We start from the raw sequence: 15,403 nt of genomic DNA on the forward strand, positions 1-15,403 counted from the left end.
ACTTCCTCCGAGTCTGACATTCCCTTGTGTATTTAGTGATGTATCTATTGTCTCTGGCCTGTGGAAAGGACTCAGCGAGTATCTGTTAGCTGAGGGACAAAGGCCCACTCCAACCCCAATCACATAGTAAAGGGGTGTCCAAGGAGAACCTCCTTAGGCTGACAGGGACCACCAAGGATGCACATAGGAATCACGAAGAGACATGTGATGCGTCGCTTAAGGAAGGAGACAGGGGGCACCTGGGTGGCTCAGTCGGTTGAGCATCCGACTTCGGCTCAGGTCATGATCTCACGGTCCGTGAGTTCGAGCCCCGCATTGGGCTCTGTGCTGACAGCTTGGAGCCTGGAGCCTGCTTCCGATTCTGTCTCCCTCTTCCTCTGCCCTTCCCTGCTGGCGCTCTGTCTCCCAATAATAAATAAATGTTAAAAAATTTAAAAAAAGGAAGGAGACAGAACGAGGGACGTTGGAGAGGAAGGAGGCTCGCGTTCGGGTGGCCAGAGAGATTTAAGAAGAGGCTCGGAGAGATGTCGAATGAGGAAAGGGAGCTCAGCTTTACCATGTGGTAGGGGATGGAACTCCCTCCACAAAACCTCCGGTGCGTTTGGAGTCCTTGTTTTCTTTTTCACCTCTGACAGCGCGTTGAGCCTGCCCCCTGAGCGGAGAGACCAGGCTGCCCAAGGAGGCCCGGCCTGGTCTGGGCCACCGACAGCTGCAGCCCATGGTGATGGCAGTGCCTGTTCTGTCCACAGGTGTCAGACAGCGGCATCCCTCCCCTCTCGTCCTCGACGTCCGTCAGAGTCCACATCACGGAGCAGAGCCACTACCCACCCTCGGCCCTGCCACTGGAGATCTTCATCACCGTCGGGGAGGAGGAGTTCCAGGGGGGCATGGTGGGCAAAATCCACGCCACAGACCGAGACCCTCAGGACACGCTGACCTACAGCCTGGCAGGAGAGGAGACCCTGGGCAGGCACTTCTCAGTGGGCGCAACTGATGGCAAGATTATCGCCACCCAGGGCCTGTCTCGCGGCCGCTATGCTTTCAACGTCACCGTCGATGACGGGACCTTCGCCACCACTGCCGGGGTCCACGTCCACGTGTGGCACGTGGGGCGGGAGGCTCTGCAGCAGGCCCTGTGGATGGGCTTCCACCAGCTCACCCCGGAGGAGCTGGTAAGTGACCACTGGAGAAACCTGCAGAGGTTCCTCAGCAACAAACTGGACATCAGACGAGCTAACATCCACCTGGCCAGCCTTCAGCCTGCAGACACCACGGCTGGGGTGGACGTGCTCTTGGTCTTTGAGGGGCATTCCGGAACCTTCTACAAGCTCCAGGAGCTGGCATCCATCATCACTCACTCGGCCGAGGAGATGGAGCAGTCGGTGGGAATTCAGATGAGGTCAGCCATGCCCGTGGTGCCCTGCCAGGGCCCGCGCTGCCAGGGTCAAAGGTGCCAAGAGACGGTGCACCTGGACCCCAGGGTGGGACCCACCTACAGCACAGCCAGGCTCAGCATCCTGACCCCACGGCACCGCCTGGAGAGGAGCTGCTCTTGCAATGGTGAGTGACGGGCTTCTCCAAGACACCCAGCACTGCGGGGCTCAGCCAGACTGGCTCTGGGGGTGGGGATCCCAGGGAGGCCCCGGGGGGTAGTGAGAGGGGGGTTTTAACAGGGCTAAAGGCCACAGTCCACAGGCCACCGCGAGACAGGTGGCAGCCTCCCCAAATCTGGTCATGGAACAGCACCCCATTCCCGGCCACTTTTTGGAGTTTTGAAAATAACAGTCAGGAATCAAGAGGCAAGTAAGTAGCATGATGGCTAAGAGCAGACTCTGACATCAGACTGCCTGGGTTTGAATCCCAGCTCTGCCCCTTGCTCGCCAACTAACCTCAGGAAAATGATCTAGCCTCTCCGTGCCTTTGGGCGGTTAGAGGAATTAAATGAGTGTTAAATGTCAAGGGCTTGCTAAAAAAAAAAAAAAAAAAAAAAAAAAAAGAACCAAATAGAAGTGAAAAAATAAAATAAAATAAAAATAACAAATAAGTATCAAGGGCTGGCTTAGAAAAGTGCCTGATAGGGGCGCCTGGGTGGCTCAGTTGGTTAAGCCTCCGACTTTGGCTCAGGTCGTGACCTCACGGTTTGTGGGTTCGAGCCCCGCGTCCGGCTCTGTGCTGACAGCTCAGAGCCTGGAGCCTGTTTCAGATTCTGTGTCTCCCTCTCTCTCTGCCCCTCCCCTGCTCATGCTCTGTCTCTCTCTCTCTCTCTCTCTCTCTCTCTCTCTCACTCAAAAATAAACAAACAAAAAAAAAGTGCCTGACATACAGACAGTGGTCAGTAAACACGAGTTACTGCTACTTCTTCTACTGTTATTACTGCTACAGCGTGGTGCTTATAATCTCAAGATTTAGACTAGACAGCTCAGATTCAAACCCCAGCTCCACCTCTTGCTAGCTGTGTGACCTTAGGTGGGTTGCCAAATCCCCTGAACTGTAGTTTCTCAACTATAAGGTAATGAAAATATTACCATCTGCCTTCTGGAGTAGGTTTGGGGAGTAAATTATTTAATGGATATAAAAGCACTTAACCTTTGTCGGGCCCATCATAAGCACCCCGTCAGTGATGGTTGCCATTCACACGGTGGCGGTGGTTGCTAGAAGGACTCTGCTGTGCGCCAGGCACTGTGTCTACGTTACCTGAACTGACTGTCACCAACACCCTGAGAAGCAGGGTCACCAGATCCAACTACAGTGGAAACTGAGGGATGGGGATTGTGTTGGTTTGCTCGACGCTGCACAGCCTCCAACGAAGGGCTGGTTACTTAAATAGCCATGTGTCCTACTCTCAAGCTTGAGCTCTTTACCGCAACCCACAGGAAGTTAGTTTTCTGATTAGACTCAACTCCAGCACCCCTGGCGTCAAGAATCAGTGTTCTGGACCCGCTTAGGGATGTTGGCAAAGGGAAAACGGCATCGCCTCCCCTTCACCATCGCCCCCTGCCTGGCCTGGCCTACCTTTATGGGTCTCCCCAGTTTGCATTAGGGAAATTCTTTCTCCAAAGATTTGTGGGCTTTTTCTAGGTCCCACTGTATTCAGGCTGGGTGAGCTACTCTGGGTGGGTGTGGGAGGGAAGGGTTTCCCTTCTGTGTCTCTTGCCCCAGGGTTGCCTGCAGGGAACGCTGTGCTGGCCGAAGGTTCTCATGCGGTCACCTGGCACCAGACAGTGGAGGTTCTAAAATTCATGCTTATTCAGAATCATCTGAGGAGTGTGTTTTTAAAGAGAACTGCTCCTGCGTATCACCTCCAGAGTCTGTTATTCAGAAAGTCTTGGGTGAGGCCTAGAATTGGCATTTTTTAAATAAAGTTTTTAGGGGCGCCTGGGTGGCTCAGTCCGTTGAGCGGCCGACTTCGGCTCAGGTCATGATCTCGCGGTCCGTGGGTTCGAGCCCCGCGTCGGGCTCTGTGCTGACCACTCAGAGCCTGGAGCCTGTTTCAGATTCTGTGTCTCTCTCTTTCTCTGACCCTCCCCCGTTCATGCTCTGTCTCTCTCTGTCTCAAAAATAAATAAATGTTAAGCTGAGGGTTGATGGGGGGTGGGAGGGTGGGTTAAGCTGAGGGTTGATGGTGGGTGATGGGTATTGAGGAGGGCACCTTTTGGGATGAGCACTGGGTGTTGTATGGAAACCAATTGGACAATAAATTTCATATATTGAAAAAATAAATAAATAAATAAATGTTAAAAATAAATAAATAAATAAATAAATAAATAAATAAATAAATAAAATTTTTATTTCAATTCCAGTACAGTTGACATACTGTATGTGTTACATTAGTTTCGGGTGTACAATAGAGTGATTCAGTAATTCTATACATTACTCAGTGCTCGTCATGATAAATGTATTCTTAATGCCATCCCCCTATTTCTTCCATCCCTCCCCCCACCTCCCCCCTGGTAAATTTCAGTTTGTTCGCTACAGTTTAAAGTCTGTTTCTTGGTTTGTCTATCGGTCTCTCTCATCCTCTCTCTCTTTTTCCTTGGAATTGGCATTTTTAAACAGCATCTCAGGTAGTTCTGAAGCAGGTGGTCCAAGGTCTACACTTGGAGAAATATTAGAGAGGCTGGCTCACCAATCACCAGAATCAATTAGGGTTGTGTTGTTACTTCTTAAAACATTTTGGTGAAATGCGGCACACAGAAGGATCCATGGACCCCTTGTACAGCCCAACTAGTTTTCACAAACCAAACACATCCGTGTAACTAGCACCTGTATCAAGGATCACTTCTCGGGAACCTCCCTTGTCTCCCTTCCAGTCGCTACACCCATCGTGGGGAGGTTTTTTTAAATGCAGATTCTCGGGGCGCCTGGGTGGCCCAGTCCGTCAAACGTCCAACTGTTGGTTTCGGCTCAGGTCACGATCTTGCGGTTTTGTGAGATCGAGCCCTGCTTCGCCCCTTTCTGCGCTGACAGCGCGGAGCCTGCTTGGAATTCTCTCCTTCCCTCTCTTTCTGCCCCTCTCCCCCCTCACTCTGCCTCCGTCTCAATCAAAATTAAAAAATACACTTTATAAATAAATAAACAAAATGCAGATTCTCTTGTTCCTCCAGAACTACTGAGTCATACTCCCTGAGGGTAGAGCATGGCATTCTGTATTTTAAAACTCTCTCCAGCTGGTCCTGATATTCAGCCAGGTCTGAGAATTCCTGATCTCCATCATCTTCAATATCCCATCGAGTAATGACCTACTACTATGGAATTGCCAGCATCAGAGAGTCTTAGACTTAGAGTACAACAGACTCTTAGGATCTTGAAATGCCATGTGCCTCAGGCTTTCTGGTTCTTCCTTCTCCTCTTGGCTTTTATTCTCTCTCTTCAACAATCTGGGAGATCTGGGGCCTATACAGCTGCTCCCCTTGCTGGACAACTGATAAGCTTATCCACACTGAGTTTTTAGGGATTCAACAACTGAACTCACTTCTGGGGAAGGTAGTAATCTGTATAATGTAGCATTTCCCAAGGCAGGCCCACACAACGCTATTTCCAAGGGCTTTGAATAGGTGGTCCACATAAGAGGGTCCCCTGGTCAAACAAGCAGGAGAAACTCAAGTTTAAGTGAAGACTCCTTACTCTGCAACTGTGTGTTACCAATTGCTACAGGGCGACGTGCGTGCAGGACTTTACAGAAGTTTGGGCCCCTTCCTTTATCGAAGGGTCCTCTCCACCTCTCACAGTGCTTCATATGGTTAAGAGCTTACTCAAATGGTTACCCTCCTAATGGTGAAGGAGAGATCCTGAGGCAAATGACCTTTGTGGTATTCCTGAAATCACATATATATGCAGAATCCTCTCCAATTCTACCTCCTTCTTCCCCCAGTGATGTCAAAAATAACACAGAAACTACATAGGGTAGAAATTTTCATGTCCACATATTTCATTGGTTACATTTCCAGCTTGATTCTTGCTTTCTTACTGGTTTGGGCTCACAGTTCCTCCCTCAAGCTGGGACCCAAGGCAAGAGTTTCTGGGGCCAAAAGAAAGCGTGCAAGGTGATGGCCCGTGTCTAGCTGCATGGCCCTGGACAAGTAACCCCCCACTCCCAAGAAGCCTCATTCTTTCATCTATAAAATGTGAGCAATGTCACCCAAGGGTTGAATGAGACAAAGTCAGCTCGGGGACTCCAAGGGGACCTCTTCATAAGGAGTTGACATCTCTGGTTGCTTCTCCAGGTACTGCCACACGGTTCAGCGGTCAAAGCTTTGGACGGTACCGTCTTCCAGAGGCTCAGAACTGGCACATCCGGTTCCGTCTGAAAACACTCCAATCACAGGCTGTTCTCCTGTTCAGCAATGAGACAGTGTGTATCTCCCTGAAGGTAAGGCACTACAGCCTGAGGGATTTCACGTGGATGTGCCAGGCTGTTGGGGGGCAGCAGGGGGAAGAGCCAAGAAGCCCAGTTTCTGGCAAAGAAAATCCTGCATGGTTTTCAGGGATGATAGTGTGACTACTGAGTTAAGATGCAAGGCCTTCCACTTGTGAAGGCCAAAGCCCCCAACCTGGAGATCTACATCCAAGGACAACCAGAGGTCAGACTGCTCTGTGGGAGGAGAGGGAGCCTCTGAAGATAGAGGGAGAAATGGATGAGGCCACCTGGCCAGGGTGGTTTTTTGTTTGTTTGTTTGTTTTTGTCACTTTTGCTGCGTAACAGACAAGTGTTTCCCAAGATGGGTGGGAGGCTGGCTACACCAAGGTGTTCAAGGCTACAAACCCAGCATTAAGTTACATGGACTCACATGGAAGAAAAGTGAATTTTTTCAGCCCCTCTGATTACATCTCATAGGACATCTCAGTTTGCCTGCCTCCAACACTCAAGCCAATCTCCCAGGTTGACAAAGAAAAAGACTTTGGCAGCCAGTTAGAAATTATTATGCCATAAATATTTAGTGACCATCTACCTAGTGACAGGCCCTGTTCTAGATGCTTGGGTCTCATTGGTGAATAAGACAAAAATCTCTCTCAGAGTTTTCACCCTACAGGGGGAAGAAAGACAATAAATATAAATATAATGGCTCAGAAAATATAGTTTGTCCAAATGTGATAAGTGCATTGACTTAAAAAAAAAGGATAAGGGGGATCAGGAGGGTGGGGGGGGGTTGCAGTTTTAAGTAAGGTGATCAGGGAAGGCTTCACTGAGTTGATAAGAGAACCATAATGTGAAGGGAGTGAGGGTGGACATCTGGAGGAACAGCGTTCTAGGGAGAGGGAATAGCAATGCAAAAACCTTTTGGTAGGAGAATGCTTAGCATGTTTAAGGAACATCCCAGACATTAGTAGTAGGAGTCGAAGTCAGATATATAATGGGATGAGGGAATACCTATAAAGTTCTCATAGGCCACTTAAGGGCTTCAGCTTTTATTCCAAGCAAAATGGAGGGCATAAGAAGTTTTGAGCAGAGAATTGACATGATGTGACATATTCAAAAGGGTCGCCATGGCTCCGGTTGATAAGCAACTTTAGAGAAACAAGGATAAAAGCAGAGGGAACCAGCCAAGAGGCCATTGCAATAATTCAGGTGAGAGATGGTGGTGGTCTAGATCAGGGTAATGACAGTGCAATGGGAGGAAGGTTCAGAATCGGGTAGAGTTTTGAAGGTAAAGCCAACAGGATTTCCTGACGAATTGAATGAGGGCTGGGAGAGAAAGCAAGGAGTAAGTTTCAGCCTGAGTAACTAGAAGCAATGGAGTGGCTGCCAACAGACCCTGGGAAGGCTATGGGTAGAACAGGTTTGGGGAAGATTGATAGCTCAGATTTGGAGGTGTAAGTCTGAGATGCCTATTGAACTTCTAAGTGGAGCTGGATAAACAAGTATAGTGTCTGTGAGAAAGGTCTGGGGTAGAGATGAAGATCTGGGAGCATTCGGCATATACTCAGTATCGAAAGCCATGAAACTGAGTGAGATCACCAAGGAGTGTAGATTGGAAAAAAGATTAGACCAAGGATTCATCCTTGTGACACTTCAACATCGAGAGGCCTGGGGGAAGAGGAGGATCCAACAAAGGAGACTGAAAAGGTGCAGCCAGTGATGTGGGGGGGAAACCAAGAGTATCGTATCCAGGAAGCTGAATGAAGAACATGTATCATGAAGGAAGGAGGGACCAGCTGGTAATGTGCTGCTCTGAGAGGTTAAATGAGATGGGAAGTGATATTAATCATTGGATTTGACAACACAGAGGTCACTGAATACCCTGAAACCAGTGGTTTCTGTATCATGGTGGATGGTGGGTGGAATTTCGCTACAAAGAGGGAGCAAAGAAAGTGATATCTCATGGGAGAAGTGGGTTCAAGACATTTTTTTTTTAAGATTAGAGCAATAACAGCATTTTTGTGATGACTGGAATGGCACAGTAGAGAATGAACAATTTGTGATGTAGAAAAAAAGAAAGAGTTGATGGAAACTCATCCTTGAGGAGGTAAGGGGGTTGTGATCTAGTGCATGAATGGAGAGACTGGCCTCCACCAAGGTGGGCAGATGTGATGGTAAGAGTGCCGATAAGTCCCGACCTGGTTGCTAAGAGCAAGGATGGGGAGGGGGAATCAGGAGTCTCAGGAGGGAGAAGTTGTGAGAATAGTCATCTGGGAGAGTAAACCGGCTATGGAAGATAGCACCATAATTAGGCACCATGAAGGGCTCATTTGAGACTCACGGTCATGAAATTAAAGAGAGGTCAATAAGCAAGCCTGAATGTTTTTCTCCAGCCATGTTTACCTCCATATGCTCACATACAGTTGGGGGACGGTTGGACTTTACCAGATTTGTGGGTTTGACAAGTGACTTCTACCAAGAAAGAGAGGACAGGAACTTGGCTATGGAATTTAAACTGGATAAGGAGACAAGTGAGGCCCTTACAGAGGTTGAGAGACAATGGAAAGATGATGGGACCAGATTTGTGGTCCTAACCAAGTGAAAGGAGTGATTTAAGGACAATGTTTTGAGTCTACATTCTGTAGTAATAGTAAGTTTCCTTTTTAAGTATATAACAGTATAGGTAGTATTCAAGCAGGGCAAAAATTGGGAAAGTGGGGTACAAACAAGCAGCTACTTCCTATAAAACACTGGATTGGATTTTCAAATTTCACCCAGAAAAAGCTCTACACAGCCGAGTAAGCAGAAGTTCTATCTCTTGGCCACAGTAGTTCTATTTCTTGGGCTGAGGTAAACTAAAATGATTTAACCTAGTGTTTTCTCAGATTTCTTGATTTCAGGACTTTTCACACTCTTAAAAATAATTGAAGATCCTAGGGAAGTTTTGTTTATGTGGGTTACAGCTATCACTATTTTCAGTATTAGAAATTAAAACTGAGAAATGTTAAAATCTTTATTTATTAATTCATTTAAAAAGAGGGGCACCTGGGTGGCTTAGTCAGTTAAGCGTCTGACTCAGTTTCAGCTCAGGTCATGATCTCACTGTTCATGAGTTCAAGCCTCACATCAGGCTCTGTGCTAACACTGTGGAGCCTGCTTGGGATTCTCTGTCTCCCTCTCTCTCTGCCCCTCCCCTGCCCTCTCTCTGAAAAATAAATAAACTTAAAAAAAAATAAAAATAACAAGAAACGTATTACATGTTAACACAAATGCCATATTTTTGTGAATAATAATTACATTTCCAAAATTAAGAAAAAAGAAAAGAGTGGCATTGTTTTACATTTTTGCATATCTCTCTTACACATGTATGGCTCAACAGTAGGCAACTGGATTTTTATATGTACCTCTGTGTTCATCAGTTGTGGTAGCACATGTCTGGAAGTATATTCGTGAGAGAATGAGAGGAGAAAAGGCAAATAATATCTTAGGATTATTAAAAAAAATGGTCTGCCTCTGTGGATCCTCTTGAAAGGTCTTAGAGACCTACTTTGATTACAGCGGAACTGTTGAAGACGAGAGAGGGAGTGAGGGAGGTTTTTGGTGTCCCTGAAGGCCAATGTTGAGGAATGTACTACAAAGGCTTGCAAAGAAGAATCCAAAAGACACGGTCTCAGTCAGCAAGGTATCTCTGGGCCTCAGTTTCCTCATCTGTGAAAGGAGATGCCATCCCTACCCAGATCATCCATGGAGTGTGGTAAGGGCCAAATGAGACCATAGACAGAAAAGTACTTTGAGGGCTTTTATACTCCACAAAGACAATGTCTAAAACAGCCTTAAAAGTCACCAAACGCTACCTCCCTGACCCATGAAGACACAACTGACATTCTTTGCCCGGGCAGCTTGTTAGCAGTGCTCTTCCAAGGATTTCTTGGCTTTGCTGATGGCATCTGGGCTTTCTTTGCAGCTGGTCGATGGAGTGCTCCAGCTGGAATACCGTTGCCCAGGTGGTTTCTATGGAAATCTTTCCTCCTGGCTCCATGTGAATGACCAAGAGTGGCACTCCGTTGTGGTGGAGGAAACAGACACTTCCCTTCGCCTCTTGGTTGACAGATCCAGCGACACCTCCCTCATGCTCCCAAAGAACTGCCAGGGTCTCAGGCCTGAAGGGGACCTCTTTCTGGGTGGCCTTGTTCTCTTGAGTTCTTCCCCAAATGTGTCCCAGGGCTTCGAAGGCTGCCTGGATGCAGTTGTGGTCAACGGAGAGGCACTGGAGCTGCTGGTCCATGGCAAGAAGGCATCAGCCTTGCTGGAAAGGCAGGCCCTCACCCAGTGCTGCGTGCACAGTGATGACTGCAGCCAAAACCCATGTCTCAATGGCGGAAGGTGCTCACAGACCCGTGGGGCAGGTAAGGGCTGGAAATGACTCCAAGGCTTATCCCAGGAGGCTCTTCAGAAGACCCTAGCCTGTTGACCTAGCAATCATATATCACTCAAGAGTTTACGAAGTATGTTCCTTCAGCACAGCGCCATGAGGGAGAGAGGGCATTGGAACAAAGTCACCAATGGCTCCACTTTACAGCACAGGAAACTGCTGGGTTGTGTAAGGGATACCCAGATTGGTGAAAGGCACATGGCTGTCAGGGGAGAGAGGCATGTTTGGGGTGTAGATCCCAGTGGAGCACTCCTGCCCTCTGATTCCAAACGTCTCTCTCCTCCCCTTACTATCTCTTGAGTAACGGGTTGGGATCTGCTAGGTTTACACCATGGGGAGGCAGGAGTCTTTGTTCTTCCTCAACAAGGACTGACTTGTTTGGATGAGACAGGCACTAACAGGGACCTCTGGTGCCACAGGTTGAGTTCATCATACACCGTAGGGTTAACATTGGTCGGTGCCAAGTTTCTCTTTTTTATTGCCTTTTAATCTATACTCAGCTGCCTTTCCCCTTCCCCAAGCCCATAGGCAAGGATTTAAAGTTTTTAAATGAGTTCTTGCAAACTGTACATTATTGGTTTTGCACATGCTTGAATTTCTGATTATGTAAGTGATACGTAACCTTTTACACTGGTCCATCCACGCTGCCACAGTTCGTGTCCATTGCCACAGTTCCCCAGCTTGCCCACGCACCCTCATTCTCTCCCTCTCCACTCAGCTAGCGGCGAGCACCCTGGTGGCTTCAACATCCCATCTCCATCAACAATGCTGCATGAATATCCTCACACGTATCTTCTTGGGAACCTGCAGGAGAACTTCCTCCAACACATGCACACACACCACGCCCAGGGATGGGATTCGCATGCCCAGAGAATGCAGATCATCATTTTGACTCAATAGGGCCAAATCGCTCTTCAGCGTGGCCACACAGCCCACACTTTCGCCAGCAGGGCATGAGGCTCCTATATTTCTGTCAACACTCGGCATCCTCCCGTTTTCTCATGTTTGCCCGGGTGATAGGACTGTCGTTTCCATCTGCGAAATATCGAAGGAGGCCAGCCCTCCTGTCTGGCCGCACTACCAGGCAGCCGTTATCTTTCACCCTTGTGCCAGCTGCCTCCCTGCTCTCTCATTTCTCTGCCCCCACCTGCGTTTTCCAGCAGGGCTCCAGAGGGATCTTTATACAAAGCAGGTCTGAGTGCATCCGTTTCCTGCTTGGAACCTTGCAGTGGCTTCCCCTTGCTGTGAAGATGGAGTCCTAACTCCTAATTCCTGCATCAGGCTCTTGGCGGTGCTCTGGCCCCTCCCACCTCCCTGGCCCTGCAGCTCCCACTGTCCCTTGGCTCCCTAAGCTCTGTTGTTCAATGGTGATGACTAATACACCGATATTCTACACAACTGGTTCAATAGGTCGGAGTCCCAAATTTGCCATTTACCTCCTGTGTGAGCGCGAACAAGCGTCATATGTTCTCTGTGCCTCATTTCCTCACCCGCCATCAACCTGCACCTGTTGAGGATGACATAACCAGCTTCAGAGTTGTTATGAGGCTCAAATGGGCTAACACTTGAAGATTCTTAGAACGGTGACCAACACTGAATAAGTGTTGTCTGGGACGATGAGAAGGATATCCACCACTATTCTTCAGATGCCGGTTCTCCGGAGACTATAAGTTGTGTGAGGGCAGGGAATCACGTCTTCTTGCCAGCAGGGCAGCACGTGGTGCTCGTCACAGAAGGAGGCATTCAATAACTAAACGTGAACACGTGGGTCTGCAAACATGCCGAGGCCTCCCCTCTGTCCCGGAGGGCCTCTCAGCCTGCAGCTGCCTGACTGTCCCCCCTCTCCTCCCTCCCTCCCAGGGTATGTCTGCAGGTGTCCCCCACAGTTCTCTGGGAGGCACTGTGAACAAAGAAGGGAAAACTGCACTGTGACACCGTGCCTGGAAGGTGGCACTTGCATCCCCTCCCCTGAAGGAGCCTCCTGTAACTGCCCTCACCCTTACATGGGAGACAGGTAAGCATAGGGGAGGCCACCTGCCATTGACTCCTCACCCTGGGTTTGGCCCCATGAGGGAATGAATGACGTCTGCACTCTGACCTCCGGAGAAGCCAATGGGAGACCAGGAGTGGAGTGCTCCAGCGACCTGGCTTCTTGGTCTTTTCCATGGGTGAGGCTTCTCCCTCCAACCACCTGCATCGGAGCACTCAGAGGAGAGTTCTTATTAAGATTTCTCAAGCCTTATTCTGAACCCACTGCATCAGATTCACTAGGTGGGGGTTCACGAATCTGCACTTCTAATCAGCTCCTCAGGCTTTTCTAATCTTTGCCAAAGTCTGAACATGGCTAAAGTTCTTACTCTCTTGCTCTGGACTGCGACTTCTCAGAGAGTGGCCCGGGGACAAAGACTCCTCTAGACAAATGACTCCCCATTGTCCACTAGGACAATGACGCACTGTTGTGGGTCTCGAACCCCACTGTAAGCTACCTGTGCCTTGTATTATGTTGGCCTGGGGGAGTTCAAGAATCCTCAGATCCCTAGAATCCTAGAGGTAAAGAGGCCTGGCAATTATCTAGGTTTATGGCTCCCCAGCTTGGGAGCCTTTAAAAAATCATCAGGGATACTTGTGGAAAATACAGATTTCTGGGCCTACTATATCAGAATATCCAAGGAGTGAGGCCTGGGATTCTAATTAGAACAAGCTTCCAAGGGATCCCCTTGCTGTCAGTGTGTGCCTAAGATAGCCACTGATGTAGTTCACCCACTCACTTTACAGATGGGAAACTGAGGCCCAGAGAAGGAAAGGGCTGGTCCAAATCCCTCCACGTGTTTATGACCCAAGTCCTTTCTCTCAGCACCTGGCATTTCTGGCCTCACAGCACACCTCTCTGCAGTACATGTGCCACAGGGTACTTCCTGCCTGAAAGTGGGGTCTGCATTTTACGAGAGGAACTGGGGAGGACAATGTCTAACCCCAAAGGACAAACTGTTGGTGGTGAAGTTTTAGACACTGGGACTCAAGCAGGTTGGAGGAAGCCTTTCCCAGTATCCCTCAAAAGTGGACAAAACTGGCCACAGAAGCCTCCCTCCTATGTGCCTTGCTCCATGAAATGCCAAGCTGACGGTGATCAGAGACGTCATACAATTCCAAGTACTCTCTCTGAACAAGTTGTCCAATGTAAGGTCTGTGCAGGGTCACGTTGGGTTTCTGTGACCTCCTGAAGAACAGTGGGTAACACTGGCACCCTGTTGCCACGGCTGGGTGACTGCTGACTTGTAGCTGGGACTCTGACATTATTGCTGAGGACAGCTGGGTATGTTGGTTGCCTCGACCACAGTATACGATTGGAAGTCTCACCTTAATGATGGAGAGTATATCCAAAACCTAGATCTCATGAGTGGGAAATAGTGGATGGGCCTAGAGCCTAGATTCCAAATCTAGGTCATGAATGAACATGTAACTGACTCCCACACCCTACTGGTGGAGGGTGAAAGTTCTAAACTTGATACGTGTGATCATTACCAACCCTTTTCTTTTTTTTTTTTTTTTTGGTTGAAAATCGGAGAAGGTGGGCTTGAGTGTACGAGTCCATAAATCTTTGTGAGAGGGGACACGGAAAGGGAAGTGTAGTGACTCAACCCCCCGACTACTTCTCTGTCTCTGCAGGTGTGAAATGGAAGCAAGGGGCTGCTCTGAAGGTCACTGCCTAGTCACCCCTGAGATCACAAGGGGGGACTGGGGACAGCAGGAGATTCTAATCATCATAGCGGCCCTACTGTTTATCGTTTTAAGCACAGTTGGGCTCCTCTTCTACTGCCGCCGTTGCAAGTCCCACAAGCCCGTGGCCATGGAGGACCCAGACCTCCTGGCCAGGAGTGTTGGTGTAGACACACAAACTATGCCTGCCATCGAACTCAACCCCCTGAGCGCCAGCTCCTGCAACAACCTGAACCAACTGGAGCCCAGCAAGACCTCAGGTCCAAATGAACTTGTCACTTTTGGACCCAGCTCTAAGCAACGGCCAGTGGTCTGCAGTGTGCCTCCCAGACTCCCACCAGCTGCAGTCCCTTCCCACTCTGACAATGAGTCCATCATAAAGAGGACATGGTCAGGCGAGGAGATGGGTCAGTATAGCCAGAGGCCCTCGGCCTCTGGTATTGATGGAATACGGTTGTAGACTTGAACACTCCATTACGTGAAGCCACCATCCAGTCTATCCCTTTGGGATGGGATATGAAGGGATGTGTTCAAGGTCACAGTGCACTAGTGGGCTGGACCAGATGCCAGGTCTCTGGCCTCACACTCTGTGGCTCATTCCATTGCACCATGATCCCCTCATCCACATTTCAACTCATTCCAGAGGACTGATATCTATGGCAGAAGCCTGTAGACCCTGGATAGGGGTGAATGGGATCCCGGGGGGGTGAAGGGGGTAGGGGCTTCTGTACCTTTAGGCTTTTCTTCAAAAAGGAAAGAGCAGTAGTCCCAACTTCTGGCCATCCAGTCTGGAGGTACAGCAGCCTTGGGCCAGACCTGGCTGACTTACAGGAGGGACCTCTCTCTTTTGGCTCACTAGGAGGTGAATTCATAAAGTGCTGTATATTTTCTGGTTTATTCACCAATAGTTGAAACAGGTATTTTCATAAACTTTTTGCTGATAGGGTAATTTGGGGCTCATAAAAACACAGTAACTTGTTCTAACTCACCCAACTATTTAGTAGCAAGGACAGAGCAAGGACCAAGGATGCCTGGTCTCCAATCTTCCAAGCCATATCTTATTTAATCATGCTCTGTGATAGATGCCATCACACCCCCCAAACCGTGTGTTTCCTTCAGTCAAGGAGACGTAAGTTACCGGTAGGAGCTGGGATGGAGTAGCTGGCCCCAGCAGCGGGGTGTGGGCCGTGTGGAGTTGTCCATATTCTTCCCTTATTCACTGACTCTTGGATCATCGGCACATATTTGCAAGAGGAGCTGGCTTTGGGTTAAACCTTTGGCCGTGAAGTCGGCCGTATTGAATTCTAGATATCAACCTAAGCTGCCAGAGACAACACGACGTAGAAAGCCACATTACCCGCCCCGCGCCCCCCCACTCTTTTGCCCATTTCTACCAC

The 15,403-nt window shown here is 48.9% G+C and overlaps 1 protein-coding gene across 1 annotated transcript in view; it reads left to right on the forward strand.

Moving 5' to 3' along the window:
• FAT2 (FAT atypical cadherin 2) overlaps positions 1 to 15,403 on the forward strand; it is a 60,058-nt gene that overhangs the window by 44,033 nt on the left and 622 nt on the right. Inside the window, exons 18-22 of the mRNA XM_047073570.1 lie at positions 750 to 1,560; positions 5,724 to 5,869; positions 9,822 to 10,263; positions 12,150 to 12,303; positions 13,956 to 14,413. Of these exons, the coding sequence (XP_046929526.1) occupies positions 750 to 1,560; positions 5,724 to 5,869; positions 9,822 to 10,263; positions 12,150 to 12,303; positions 13,956 to 14,413 (2,011 nt within the window). The remainder of the gene's footprint in view (positions 1 to 749; positions 1,561 to 5,723; positions 5,870 to 9,821; positions 10,264 to 12,149; positions 12,304 to 13,955; positions 14,414 to 15,403) is intronic.

This window comes from Lynx rufus, unplaced genomic scaffold (genome assembly GCF_022079265.1).
Source record: "Lynx rufus isolate CCGP_SWC_20201006 ecotype Redwood Valley unplaced genomic scaffold, mLynRuf1.p SCAF_1, whole genome shotgun sequence".
Classification (NCBI taxonomy): Eukaryota; Metazoa; Chordata; class Mammalia; order Carnivora; family Felidae; genus Lynx; species Lynx rufus.